This window comes from Pinus tabuliformis, chromosome 2_1, assembly GCF_031772625.1.
Source record: "Pinus tabuliformis cultivar Carrire ecotype Pingquan chromosome 2_1, CPIR1, whole genome shotgun sequence".
NCBI lineage: Eukaryota > Viridiplantae > Streptophyta > Pinopsida > Pinales > Pinaceae > Pinus > Pinus tabuliformis.
In genome coordinates, this window is record NC_142299.1 from 483,856,272 (window position 1) to 483,871,059 (window position 14,788).

At 38.3% G+C, this 14,788-nt stretch overlaps 1 protein-coding gene across 1 annotated transcript in view; it reads right to left on the reverse strand.

The window, feature by feature from the left end:
• The window catches only part of LOC149201015 (uncharacterized), a 30,584-nt gene that overhangs the window by 4,505 nt on the left and 11,291 nt on the right, over nucleotides 1-14,788 (reverse strand). The window contains exons 4-6 of the mRNA XM_089401165.1: nucleotides 6,938-7,172; nucleotides 6,781-6,841; nucleotides 6,634-6,686 (exon numbers count right to left, since the gene is read on the reverse strand). Of these exons, the coding sequence (XP_089257291.1) occupies nucleotides 6,634-6,686; nucleotides 6,781-6,841; nucleotides 6,938-7,172 (349 nt within the window). The remainder of the gene's footprint in view (nucleotides 1-6,633; nucleotides 6,687-6,780; nucleotides 6,842-6,937; nucleotides 7,173-14,788) is intronic.

A 14,788-nucleotide genomic window follows, 5' to 3' on the forward strand; every position in this document is an offset into this window, starting at 1 on the left:
AAGTGTGTTTCTTTACTATGTACATTTTGTAACTTACAATCCGACGGTCACGATATGTAGTGATCCGACGGTTCATTCTCTCCTCGGTATTACCGACACTTGATCCGTGGCTTAACACCCGATTGGTCCATGATCTCTATTTAAAGAGCATGGAGGGTCATTTGTAGGGTAATCCGTCCATGAGAGAAGCTTATGTAAATTTTCATTCTTTTATTAATAAATTGCCTGAAGTGGCCGCGTTGGCTCAGGTCGTGGACTGTTTCCCTCTTTGAGGATTTAACCACGTCAAAATATTGGTGTATTGATCTGTGATCTGGTTGTGAGCGGTGTCCTTTGGTGTTCTGTCTGAGGAACTTACCCTGTAAATTCTTACATGGTATCAGAGCTATTTGAGGGCCACATCTGTTGGTGATCCAAATCTGAAGCCGGTAGAACTGCATCCGACTGTCATTTCCTAGATCTACTGTTTCTGACTACTTTCGAGCCGAGAGAACTGTTCTATTGTGTCGGGAGCATCGATACCAGTGAGGAACCCCTTTCGTTTCACGCGAAAAGGTTTCCGGTAGCTCTAGCTACGTCATTTTTAAGATCTGGAGGTATACAGTGTTTATTTGCAGTTTACAGTTATTTTCTCTCTGTTTATTTCGGTTTCGGTTTATTTAGCCTTTTTTATTACCGGATCTATACCTTTCATTTCTGCGTATGGTCTTTGCCCCGCAACTCTGTGCGATCTGGGCAAATCCGTAACAGAAAGGAAGGATTTTTCTCATGCATATGCTCTTTTCCGCTGCGCCTTAGTGTGATCTCGGAAAATCAGAAACATAGAAGAAAATATTTAGTTTCCGGCTAAAGCTAACTTCGAGCCATAAGGTTCGTTTTTTTTGTATATCCGTGTTGGGTTTTGTGTTTTTTGTTTTGTAGGGAAAAAGAGCTTTCTCAAGGCAAGCACGCAACCCAAAGCTACCCCCCTCTCTCTCTCTCTCAAACTTTTTGTATAACTCACTTGGTCCAAAGCTAATTTATGAGAGTAGAGGTCTTGAGTTCAAATCTCCTTTTTGTGGGGGCATTTTTTTCATTTCCGCACATTCCCGCACTTCGTCGACATCTTCAACAACTTTTCTTCAAAAAGCCATAACTTCTTCATCCGGAAGCCGTTTTTAGAGCCGTTTTTTTTTAACCAGCCTAATTTTTCGAGATCTTTCCATTGGAACACTTAGTTTCAGCATCTATAGCTTCAATTTCTGTTAAAATGGAATGTCCATGCCAAGTTACTCTTGATAGCACCAACTACTTCCAATGGTGGTCCTACATTGTGGATTTACTTAGAAGTAAAGGTCTTTACAGAATAGCCACAGGCCAAGAAACCAAACCGAAAGATGCAGATAAGGTAGCCAAATGGGAAAATAGGAAAGATCAAGCATGAGGGTTGATAGGGATGTCTATTTCTCCAGATCTTAGATTCCATATTGCAAAACTTAATACTCCTGATGAAGCATTGAAACAACTTACTAAAGTTTTTGGAATAAAAAATGAACTTAGAGCCCATCAACTTGAAAATGAGATGCTTACATTGGACCCCAATAATTTTTCTTGCATTGAAGATTTTTTGTCCAAGTTCAAGACCCTTAGACTTCTCTTGGAAGGTGTTAAGGTTAAGAAAGAAGATAGTAACCTTATCTATTCCATCCTTACTAAGTTGGGACCAGCCTACTCTGTGTTTGTTTCCACCTTCCATTCTACAAGAGAAGCCTTCATTTCTCAAGGACAAGACTACAAGTCCCCTTCCTTTGATTCTTTTTGTGATTCTTTAATAAGAGAACAAGAAAAAATCTTACACCTTGGTCTTCTTAATCTTGGAAACTCTTCTAAGAAAGCGTTAGCCGCCCAACAGCAACCAAATTCAAAGAATCCTAAGAAGTCGTATCCTAAAAGGAATGGTCCTAAACCAAACAAGGGTCCTAAGCAATTTCAGCCTCAAAATGAAAAATCATTTCAACAAAATAATAAGACAAATAAAAACAAAGGGAAGAAGACTGATAGACATTGCAACTTTTGTAATTGAGATGGCCACTTAGAATCCAAATGATTTAAGAAGATGGAAGCCTTGGAAGCAGCAATGAAGAAGCATAACATCCATTTGGAGCACTCTTCAACTTCAACTTCATCTTTGGGAATGGCACTTTTTGCATGTGGTTGTCAATCATCTCGGTCTGGCTATGCACTAAATGTATCTTCTTCTTCTCATTCTCATGAGTGGCTCATTGGTTCTGGAGCTTCTTATCACATAGCCAAAAACAAAGCCATGTTTTCTTCTTTAAATGATTGTAACACAAAAAATATATATGTTGGTGATGATAGATCTCTTAGTGTTGTAGGGACTGGAACTATTCATCTAGACAATGGTCAATTTAATGATGTATTATGTGTTCCAACCTTATCTTGCAACCTTCTATCTGTATATCAGATAACTCATTCAGGTGAAGGTAAAATTGTTGAATTTTCACCTCATGATGTTGTAATTAAGGACCTAAGAGATCCTAGACAGATTTTAGCTACTGGCATTGCTGATGATTCTACAAGGTTGTATAAGTTTCACAACTTTGGGTCATCAAATCTTCCCTCGGCATTTGTTGCTCATAACGATGAAGTGAGCAAACTTTGGCATGAGCGATTTGGTCACTTAAACTATTGCTCCCTTCAGAATCTATGTAAAGAAAATATGGTGACAGATCTTCCAATGGTATCTTGCAGAGATGGTGTTTGTTTCGGATGTGTACTCGGAAAACATCATCGGGACAGTTTTAAAAAACGTGCCTCTTGGCACGCCTCAGCCCCTTTACAGCTTGTGCATAGTGATTTATGTGGTCCACTTCCAGTTGTTTCATTCTCTGGCTACAAGTATTTCTTAACTTTCAGTGATGATTTCTCCAGACGCACTTGGGTATACTTCTTAAAACTCAAGAGTGAAGTATTTAACATGTTCTTGGCCTTCAAGGCCTTAGTTGAAAAACAATCTGGACATCAAATTCTTAAGCTAAGATCTGATAATGGCGGAGAATATGTTAACAACAAATTAATCAACTTTTGCACTGAGAATGGAATTCAAATGCAACATACTGTTCCATATACTCCACAACAAAATGGTGTAGCTGAAAGGAAGAATCGCACCTTAAAGGAAATGGCTAATTGTCCAAAGGACTTGGTCTTAATTTTTGGGCAGAAGCAATTAACTATGCAAATTACATAATAAATCACACTCCTACTAAGGTTTTAAAGAATATCACTCCAGAAGAAGCATGGAGCTCAATTAAACAAGATGTAAGTCACTTTCGTGTTTTTGGAAGTGAAGCATGGGCCCATATTCCAGATGAGAAACATAAAGCTTTAGAACCTAAGAGTGAAAAATGTATTTTTGTTGGATATTCTGAAGATGTCAAAGGATATAGACTTATTCTACTTAATTCCAAAAATGTTATCATTAGAAGAGATGCAAAGTTTGCTGAAAATATATCGGCCTATGAGCCTAGTTCGGTGGATGTGCCACCTCTCCCTATCTCTTCTACTTTTGAAAATATTTCTTCTGCAGATGATGAAAGTGAGGATGACAATCCTCCCCCACCTTCTCAGAATCCTCCTTCAACTCCTCAGCTTCCAAAATGGGTCCGTGCTACTCGGGATGCAGCAGGTGATCTTGCTGGTGATCCTACAGATCAGCGACGTACACGTTCTCAGTTTGATAGAGCCTCTTCTTTATTGGCTCAAGCTCCAGTGAATTATGATCCTGACACCTTTGCAGAAGCTTCAGGCCATCCAGATTGGGAAGCACCTATGAATGAAGAATATCATTCATTATTGGCAAATGATACATGGGATCTTGTTCCTCTCCCAAAGGGACGAAAACTTGTCAGATGCAAATGGGTTTACAGAACCAACTATGGACCAGATGGGAAAGTTGATAAACATAAAGCTCGCCTTGTTGCTAAGAGTTTTTCGCAAGTTGAAGGCATTGACTACACTGAAACCTTCTCCCCTGTTGCCAAAATGAACTCTATCCGCCTTGTTCTTTCCCTTGCTGCCTCTTTCAAATGGGAAGTCCATCAGATGGATGTTAAATCTGCCTTCTTGCATGGGGACTTGCATGAATAAATCTATATGGAACAACCTATTCGCTTTATACAAACAGACTCCAGCCTTGTATGTCGGCTTAAGAAATCCCTTTATGGTCTCAAACAAGCTCCTCGAGCTTGGTATGCCAAAATGGATAGGTTTCTTTTAGAATCTGGCTTTTCTAGGTGTCATTTTGACAATACTGTCTACACCAAGAAAGTGGGCAAGTCTCTTATCATTCTTGTTCTTTATGTTGATGATCTTATCCTCACTGGTAGTGATCCCAATCTTATCAACCATGTGAAGTCCAGCCTTAAAAAGAAGTTTGAAATGACAGACTTAGGACACTTACATTATTTTCTTGGTCTTCAAGTCTTGCAATCCAAGGAAGGTATTTCCCTTTCCCAGTCCAAGTATGCCTGTGATATTCTACGTCATTTTCACATGGAAGACTGTAAGCCAGCCCCTACTCCCTTTCAGTCTGGAGTAAAACTTTCAGTCACTTGTACTTCTCCTGAAGTTGATGCTACCTTATACCGTCAACTTGTAGGAAAACTTTTGTATCTAACCCATGCTCATCCTAACCTCTGTTGGCCTTGTTGCTTGGTTTATGAAAAACCCACATGAAAGTCATTGGAAAGCAGCTAAAAGAATACTTTGTTATGTTTGAGGAACTGTTCAGTTTGGGATTCATTACAGTGCTGAAGCAGCTCCTCTATTGGTTGGTTTCACTGATTCTGATTGGGCTGGTGACCCTGATGATCGGAAGTCTACTGCAGGTTATGTGTTCACTCTTGGTTCAGGACCTATTACATGGGCTTGCAAGAAACAAGGTGCCATTTCTCTTTCTTCCGCAGAAGCAGAGTATCGTGGTGTTGTAGAAGCTAGTAAGGAAGCCTTGTGGCTTCATCAGATCCTGTCAGAGTTTGGCTTTTAGCAGCAACATTCGACTACACTTTGGTGTGATAATCAAAGTGCCATTCAACTATGCAAAGATCCAGTCCAACATCAGCATAGCAAACACATTGAACTGCACATGCACTTCATCAGAAAGCTCATTCACAACCATGTTCTTGAAGTGCAATATTGTTCAACAGATGATCAAGTTGCAGACATCTTTACAAAGGCTCTCACAGAGGCGAAGTTCACTAAACTTCGATTTATGGTTGGAGTTCAGGAAGTTGTCACTAAGGGGGGATAGGCTCTAGTGCCTCCTTCCTTCTCCTATTGTGTCATATTTGTAAATCCTTCAATCCTATCCCAAGTTGTTCTTAAGGGGGGATGTTAGGATATTCTGACACGTAGGAAATAGTTAAGTATAACTTGGTCTAGTATAGAGTTAGGTAAAGTGTGTTTCTTTACTATGTACATTTTGTAACTTACAATCTGATGGTCACGATATGTAGTGATCTGACGGTTCATTCTCTCCTCGGTATTACTGACACTTGATCTGTGGCTTAACACCCGATTGGTCCATGATCTCTATTTAAAGAGCATGGAGGGTCATTTGTAGGGTAATCCGTCCATGAGAGAAGCTTATGTAAATTTTCATTCTTTTATTAATAAATTGCCTGAAGTGGCCGCGTTGGCTCAGGCCGTGGACTGTTTCCCTCTTTGAGGGTTTTAACCACGTCAAAATACTGGTGTATTGATCTGTGATCTGGTTGTGAGCGGTGTCCTTTGGTGTTCTGTCTGAGGAACTTACCCTGTAAATTTCTACAATATACACTTTTATAGACTCTAAAAAGAGGCAGAACACTAACCCAGGCTTTTTTCTCTGATGTAACCTCATTCCCTTACATTTTTTAGAGATGGGTGTGTACATTTTTACAGACTCTAGAGACATAACACTAACCTATACATTTTTCTCCGATGCAACCTCCTTCCCTTACCTTCTTTAGAAATGGTTGTGGTGAAATACAGTTCAAAAGTGTATGTGGTAAGGTATATAGTTTGTGTAAGCCTAACAATTAAGAATATGTATTTCTTCCTAATAAGTTGCAGGTTAAAATCCATAGAAAACTAGAATATATACACTTTTATAGACTCTAAAAAGAGGCAGAACAGTAACCCATACTTTTTTCTCCAATGTAACCTCATTCCCTTACATTTTTTAGAGATGGGTGTGGTGAAATACAGTTACTAGAAGTGTATGTTGTGAGGTATATAGTTTATGTAAGCCTAGTAGTTAAGAATATGTATTTCCTCTTAAAAAATTACAGGTTAAATTCCATAGGAGACTGGAGTATATACAATTCTATAGACTCATAGATGAGGTAGAAAACTAACCCATAACTTTTTCTCCAAAGTAACCTCCTTTCCTTGCCTTCTTTTGAGATGGGTGTGGTGAAATTCAGTTACCAGAGTGTAGAGTGTATATGGTGAAATATATGATTTGTATAAAACTAATAATTAATAATATGTTTTTCCTCCCTAAAAAATCATAGGTTAAAAAGAAAAAAACAAACAAACTAGAATATAGAGACTTTTATAAACTCTAACCAAAAACAGAGCACTGACCCATACCTTTTTCTCCAATGTAACCTCCTTCCCTTTTCTTCTTGGTAGATCTTCCAACGCTACATATAGAATCAATGTTATGTTTCTGAAATCCAATCTCATTGTTAAACACCAAGAGTGTATCTGTAGCACCCACTTCACATATATCCTTACTGGTAATTACAAATTCCAAAGAAGGTTCGACCTCAGATGCATACTTGTTATCCTCTGCATTCTGCAGTAAAACACCATTTTTAAGGTACTGAAAACAAAAATGTAAAAGTACAGTTAAACCTATTAGATAATTTGAAGTAGGTTGCCTAGGAATTACTTGGATGAGTTCCATAAGAAAATGCACATCCTTGCTGTATAATTCAGCAGAGAGATGTTTCACCGCTGGGTGCAAATCTTCTACAAGGGGATTATCAGGAGAAAACTTGGTCTTCCGAATGTGTTCAATGTGCATTCTCTGTGTCGCCATAACTGCATATGGAGGGAACTCCAACAACACCACTATGGTAATGCAAACCAAATCCAGTAGCAATGTGCCTATCTCACTCAAATCTCTGGGGCAAACGTAAGCCCTTCACTGCATTATATTGATCTGTGCCATCAACGGATGCAAGGGTGGTAGTCTCTGTCGCAGGAAATCTGCTTTACGAGGTATACTATTTACTTTAACTTTATGCGCTTGAGATGGCTCTTTCTTCGAAATTTACAAATATGCAAGATTCCAAATGGATCACTGTTGCTTCAACTTGTCTGAAAATTTTTAGAAAATCTCTTAAATACATTTATTGAAAGTGCACAAGTCTAACTCCATTGAACTCGTGGCCATGGCGGTTTACATCCGTCGTTCCCAAGGTTTGACAACGAACCTAACCAGCCATCACTGACTTAATTAAACCATTGACAGATACCGAAACTCTATCACCAATACTCTTAAACTACATTAAATAAAGTATTGTTAAATAGGAAAGGTTGAGTCGTCCATGCCGGTTTACATCCATCGTTCCCAAGGTCTGACAACGAACCTAACTAGCTGTCACTGACTTAATTAAACCATTGACAGATGCCGAAACTCTATCACCAATACTCTTAAACTTTATTACTTAATTAAACCATTGACAGTTACCGAAACTCTATCACGAATACTCTTAAACTACATTAAATAAATTATTGTGACGGCTGGTTAGGTTCGTTGTCAGACCTTGGGAACGATGGATTGATGTAAACCGGCCTACGGGACGACTCAACCTTTCCTATACAACAATACTTTATTTAATGATTCTGAACATGAGCCAATCCAAAATAAAATATGCTCAGTTTATATTAACTTCTCAGGTAATTACAAACATCCAAATATGAGAATAGCACTCCGTGATGCAAGCAGATCGAGAAAACTTCTCGTAGATGCAGAGCAGGGAGACTTAGTCTCAGACAGACCCAAAAGACTCAAACTAATATTACAAACTATAGAGTTAAAACTCTGTGGTGCAAGCAGATCGAGAACACTTCTCACAGATGCAGAGCAGGGAGACTTCACTCAGACTCAAACTTCTCAGACTCTCTAAAAACTCTAAAAACTTCTCCTGCTCAATGAACTTACAATGCTAGTATTTATAATATCTTAGCAGGTCATCCGGTGAAAACGTTTACCGAGAACTTGAAACCAAAAGAATCAAACTTTCAGTTTGATCATCATGCAAGATGTCTATCACGAAAGGACCTTGTACAAAAAGTAATGAACAGTTCTAAAGATTCGGGCAAGTGGGGACAACCACTTGTTATCTCGTCCCTTGGAGGCTAGGCCATATGGGGACCAAATCATGATATATCTAAAAATGAAAAGATGGCCGGAATCTAGGACATCAGCTCTTTTTATAGAAGTAGTTACACAATGGAGATTTTATTCGAACTAAACCCCACGGAAACCAGACAACAATATATGTACAAATAAAGCAGGATATGAAAGGATTTCATCTGAGTGATCCTTTCAATCAGTCACTGTTAGCTCTGTCATCATAATCATGTGCATGAGTGTCTGGGACAGCTGGATCAATATGACCAAGTCTGATTTGGTCAAGTTCTATCAATTCATTAATTTGTTCTTCATTATTTGGAGCAAGCACCTCGTATGGTATAGATTCATCTAGCCAATATGGTGCGGCATCTCTGGTACAACAAAAGAATGGAAATGTGTACATGAATGGAGGCCTGTCTTGCTCGTCCACTGATATCAATCCTCTAAATCTAACGGAAAGCTTAAAGGGCTCATCTTCTTCATTTGGAATGACAATTGTGTGTTGGTGGATGAACTCAAACTCTATGACATTATCATTCTGGATAGCTACATGCATTTCCCAATGTAGAATTTTGACAAACTCAGCAAAAGTCCTATCAAAAATATTTTTAGCTCTGGGCAAATACCTAAACATAAATAGCTTAAACCATGGACTCCACCAATTGTTATCAGGGTCTATAGCTACTGCATAAAATATGACCTTAACCGAACCATGTATCCTAGCTCTCTGATGAATAGAGAAATGGTCTGACCATGTCTAGTCAGTATTTTGAATGCATCCAAAATAAACAGGATTTGGTTCTCTAGACAATGCATAGTAAACACGCCATGGCCTAATCCTATATGGTAACTCTTTTGTATATGACCATCTAGGCTTGTCAAAGTCAAACCATTTTGCAAAATGATTTGTCTCAGGCATAATGGTAAGATTAGGAATTGTTTGAAAGACATTCTAGACAAAACTCATAATGACAGTTACTACACACTGTGACTCTACTAGACTTGACATGACTGGACTGACTTGTAGAAGCTTCATGCTGGTGAAGTGGTCTGAACATCTTGATCTCTTTGATTTCTTGAGCACCTTCTCTGGTAAGCATGTCAGTAAGATAATTTTCTGCACCAGACTTGTAAACAATATCAAAATCAAAACCCTCAAGCCATAGTGCCCACCTCAGCACTCTGGTATTGCCTTGTTCTAACAATCTTTTGTTTGCCAGCATGTGTTTCATATTCTTTAAATCTGTTCTGACAATAAATTTAACGCTTTTAGAGAACAAGTGAAATCTCTTTATTCCTCTCTTAACTGCAAGTATTTCCTTATGAGAAGAATGATACTTTTTCTCTGTATCATCAAAAGATCCTGAGGAATAGGCACAAACCAGTTCTTTTCTTCCATGTTTTTGTAGCAAAACTGCAGCCCAAGTGTGATCAGAAGCATCTATCTCAAGTATAAAAGGAAGAGTAGTATCAGGAAGCTTAAGTTTTGGCAAATCATTAAGCTTACTCTTAATACTTATTACTGCTGCTGTCATCTCGTCTGTCCAACTGACAACTTTCTTCTTTAGTCTGTTCAGCAGTATCTTTGTGTCTTCTGATTTCTTAGCATAAAAATTCCTTATATAATTCAGATATCCAAGAAATCTCTGCAGTGTCTTCACATCAACAATTATATCAGGAAACTTCAATAGATGGGTTAGCACATGTGGCTGAAGTTCTACATGTCCTTTTTCTATGTGTAAACCCAAGTAGTCAATCTTGACTTTCCTAATTTGAAACTTTTCTTTTGAATCTGAAAGTACCAAGCCATGCTTATATGCAAGTTGGTAGAACTGTTCTAAATGGACCTTGTGCATATTTACATCTCTACTAAATACAAGAAAATCATTAATATATATAATAATGTACTCTGCCCCCCCAAAAATATCTTCCATCCTTATTTGGAATTCAGATGGAGCATTCTTCAGACCAAAGGGCATCACAGTCCATTGATATTGGCCATGAGGAACAATGAAAGTTGTTTTATATCTGCCAGCAGGAATAATACCAATCTACCAAAATCCACTTTTAAGATCAAACTTGCTAAACACATTAGCATTAGAAATCTTAGCAAGTAACAATTCCTTTGTTAGGCAGAGTGTAGAGCCTCTAACTTGCACCTCATCATCCATTATTACCTACTGTTTTTCCTCACTTATCTCTCTCTTTCACCTCATTTTCATTGTAAACCTACCCAGATCATTACATTAGATGTCCTTAAGCATGATCAAGTGAACTTTGCTAATGTGTGACTGTTTTGTTTAGATTTTGACATATTTACAGAGATTCCGCAGCTGTCTGGCAATTCCGCAGCCATTCAGCGATTCCGCAGCCATCTGATGATTCCGCAGCCTTTTTGTTAATCTCAAGGTTCCACGTGTCATTTTGCAAAACGAACCACATGGGCATGTGGGAATCAAGGTGCTCGAGGTTCTTGTGCTATTGGTTCGGCCAGCCACATCATCTACACCTCCGGTCAACGAGGGTCAAGCCACGGTCAACAAAGGCAGCTTAACGGTGATGCGTAAGCTGTTGGGTCACGTCAGTGCAAACGGTGATTTGTCCGTGTTACGCAGGTTGTGGGGGACATAATCCAACTCTGGATTCAATTCCCATGACGACCAGAACCTCCAGCTCATCCACGAGGCTTATGACGTGTTGCTGAACCTTGATTACGCATGACAGATTAGTTATTTTTCAGTTTTAGCTTTACGCATTAGGCCATCTTTCAGATGCCTATAAAAACTTGCGTCTGCGTACGCTTAATGTTACTTTTTAGCTGTTGTGTTTTATGAACTTGTTATAATGTTAGTGCATTCCAAGACTCTATTTTTATAGTGTTGTTCTAGCACTCTTGACTGTATTTTTCTGCATATGGAGTAATAGAAAAACAGTGCTGTGTTGACGTTTTCAAGTACCTGAGTCTTCTGTGGGTTTTATGGATGGAGGGCCCCCGTTCATGACAGCCCTTGTATAGTATTTCATGTTTATATTCTTGCAATTTCCTTATTTTACATTCAGCATTTCCTTTTCTTGAAATATGTACAGCTTGATTTATTTTCATTGCTATTTCATTTGCAGCCTTTACTTTGACTGATCAGATTTGTTTTTCTGCAGGTTTTTAACCCGGGATTGTGTGTGTGCTTGTGTATTTGCTTTATATCTAGTGGTAGTTGCAGTTGTCATATTCATAGTGCTGCCCTTTTACTCTGTTTTCTAGTTAGCTTTTAGTTTAGTTTCACAAGTTGTATGCTAACTGATTAATGGTCTCTTTATCATGAATTGTTTATCTTTAAGAGAGCAGAATACTAATGAATTACAGCTTGTTTTGAAGTAGTCTTGGCTTATAGCACTAACTCTTTTTCCACTTGTTACACATAACCATGTATGTAGGAAGCAGTATGATGGAAAAAGGCATAGTAGTGTTATAATTTGTCATTTAGAGTTTTATCATTTCTTAGACTTGTCTTTAGCTACTTCCTAATCGTGTTTTACACAGTACTATGTGTTAGAAGCAGAGAGTTAGGAAGAGATAAACATTATCATTGGTCTTTGAAGTGATTTTCTTATTTTTTATTTGCAGCAACATGAGTAGTGACTAATGCCATTAGAAAGTGGTTCTTTGCTTTCAATTCATTTCAAGTTATTTATTTCCTTTAAGTTTTTCCTTTACAAATTCAGCAAGTAGTTAAAAACCACCAATCACACACCCTCACTCATCTAGAATTCACCTTACACACACTAGCACTCATCTGTTTATAATCATCACTCCATCTTAGGAAGATAAATTAACCATAAACAACACCCCAAACGACAAAAAGCTCTAAGAGGTTGCTTAAGTACATATAGTACACCTTCACTTCATCAGCTTACGAGCCCCGGGTTGACAATTAATGATATCAATTTAGGAACACTAAATTGACTAAACATTTTGGTGCCGTTGCCGGGGAAGTGAAATTAAGTAGCCATATTCTTAGAAAAAAAAAACATAAAATTTCAAGGAAAGAAGTTGATAACCTATCAAAGTATGCTCTCCTCTTGCACTTCAAAGTGATCTGGAGGATCAGAAAAGAGAAAGTTATTGATTTAGTAGTTTCTTGAGTATGCTCTCTTCTTGCACCTAGAGTGACCTGGAAGATCAGAAAAAGAACTATTAACTTAACTTGAAGATAAAATAATAATAAAAAAATGACATGCATAGAGCTAGAGATTCTAGAGGAAGGTTTTTAGCTAGAGCTCGAAATTCAATCTTTACAAGTCCATCTGCTTCAAGGGATAGACAAGAGACACCTCCCTTATCTCCAACCGAAACTCCTAGTCCTAGAATTCCTGGAATTCAAGAGCCAAGAGTTGACTCTCCTACACCTTCTATTGAGTTTGAACCAGGAAGAGACTCTTCTCTTTCTCCTACAGGAAGACCAATTGTAATTGAGGAAGTAGAATCACCTGAAGAAGAAGGAGAAATCTCTTCTCATTCACCCTTTGTAGAGGAACCAGAAGATTTTGAAATCCCTAGGAGAACCATCATGGCAGAGGAAGAAGGAGGTGGTAGAGGTAGAGGAGGAGGAAACAACAATAATAATGGAGGTGGTAGAGGTCCCTTTGGAGGAGGAAATAGAGATGGGGATAACTCATTTGGGTTTCCCATTGTTAATGAGGATTCCCGAGCTACTATGAAAAACATATCACCATCTGTCCTCCCAAATTTCCATGGGTTAAGAACTGAGGACCCTGAAACATTTTTGTTTGAATTTGAAGTTGTGTGTCGAACTTATGACTATCTGGATGATACTCAAAAACTCAAATTGTTCCCCTCAACATTAAAAGATCAAGCTTTGAAATGGTTCATGGGGTTACTCACTCAATCCATTAGGTCTTGGGATGAAATGAAACAAACCTTTTTGGATAGGTATCAGGACTATTGTACGCCTACTAATCACAAAGACGAGGTATTTAAAATGATACAAAGAGAAGATGAAAGTTTGGAAGATTTGCTTGAAAGATTTCAATATAACTTGAAAAGAGCAAAAATGAGTACTTTGGATGAAGAGACCTTAAAAGCCCTCTTATTAAAAGCCATTAGGGATGAATGGATAGATATCTTAAACATGATGGGGAAAGGGGATATTTCTCAACTTTCACTCAATGATATAGCAGAACTCTGTATCCATCTCTCAAGGGGCAAATCAAAAACTCAAAAAGGGCCTAGAGATCCCTCTCTCCTTAGAGCAAATAAATCTGCAACAGGATCAGTAAGTAGGGCTGAAATTGGCAATATGCTTGATGAATTCAAAACTGACATCTTAGGGAGTCTTAGTGAACAACTAGATACCCTTAAGATTCACAATAAACAGCAAGCAGAAGCTGAGGCATTGGCTATTTTTTGCCCGAAATGTAGAAAGAAACATGCTTTAAGGGAATGTCCCTTAGATGCACACGTTGTAGAAACATGTGTAATTTGCTCAGAAACTCATGAGACCAAGGATTGTCCTTCAATTCCTGGCCTCAAAGCAGTCTTTCAAGAGGATCCAAACACACTTGAATCTCTCTGTTTTGTTGCAAGGAGACCTTGGCAAGGGCAACAAAATCAGGGGTTTAACAACTCTATGAATTTTCAACCCCAACCAAATTGGAATCCTTGGCAACAAACTTGGTCTCAACCTCAAAATGCTTTTCAAGCATGGATACAAAGCATGCAAAATCCTTATGGGAGACTTGCTCAATTCTATCAATATCCTCCATCATTTCAGAATCAGCAAGCCCCACAACTTCCAAATCAAGGTCAACAATTATCATTGCCATACCCTCAACAACAACAACCTCCTCCACAAAATCAAAATTCTCAACTCTCCCAGCAGAAGTCAAATCAACTTCCCTTTCAGCCATTACCAAATCCAAATAATAGGAACCCTCAAAATGCTTACATGATGGAAGGTCAACCATTCCCTACCTATATGGTTGTTCCTCTCAATGAAGTACAACTCAGATCAGGTAGAATCCTAGATCAACCTTCTACAAGTGTTCAACAACCAAGCATTTCTGAGGAAGAATCTCTCAAAGTCAATAAAGGTTCTGAAGTATCACTTCAAAACCAAAATATCCAAAAAGAAAAAGAAAAAGAATCAACCTCTACAACTCCCATAGTTGAGCAACCTACATCTTTAGCTACACCTCCTTTTCCTGAAAGATTACAAATTGACAAAGGAGTGGAAAAACAAATTTGGTTGCCTGACTATAGTTTTCTAGATGAATTGAAGAATGTTTGTATCAAGATTCCCTTGTTACAAGCCATTAAAGAAATTCCCATTCTAGCAAAGACAATAAAGGAGTTGAGTTTGA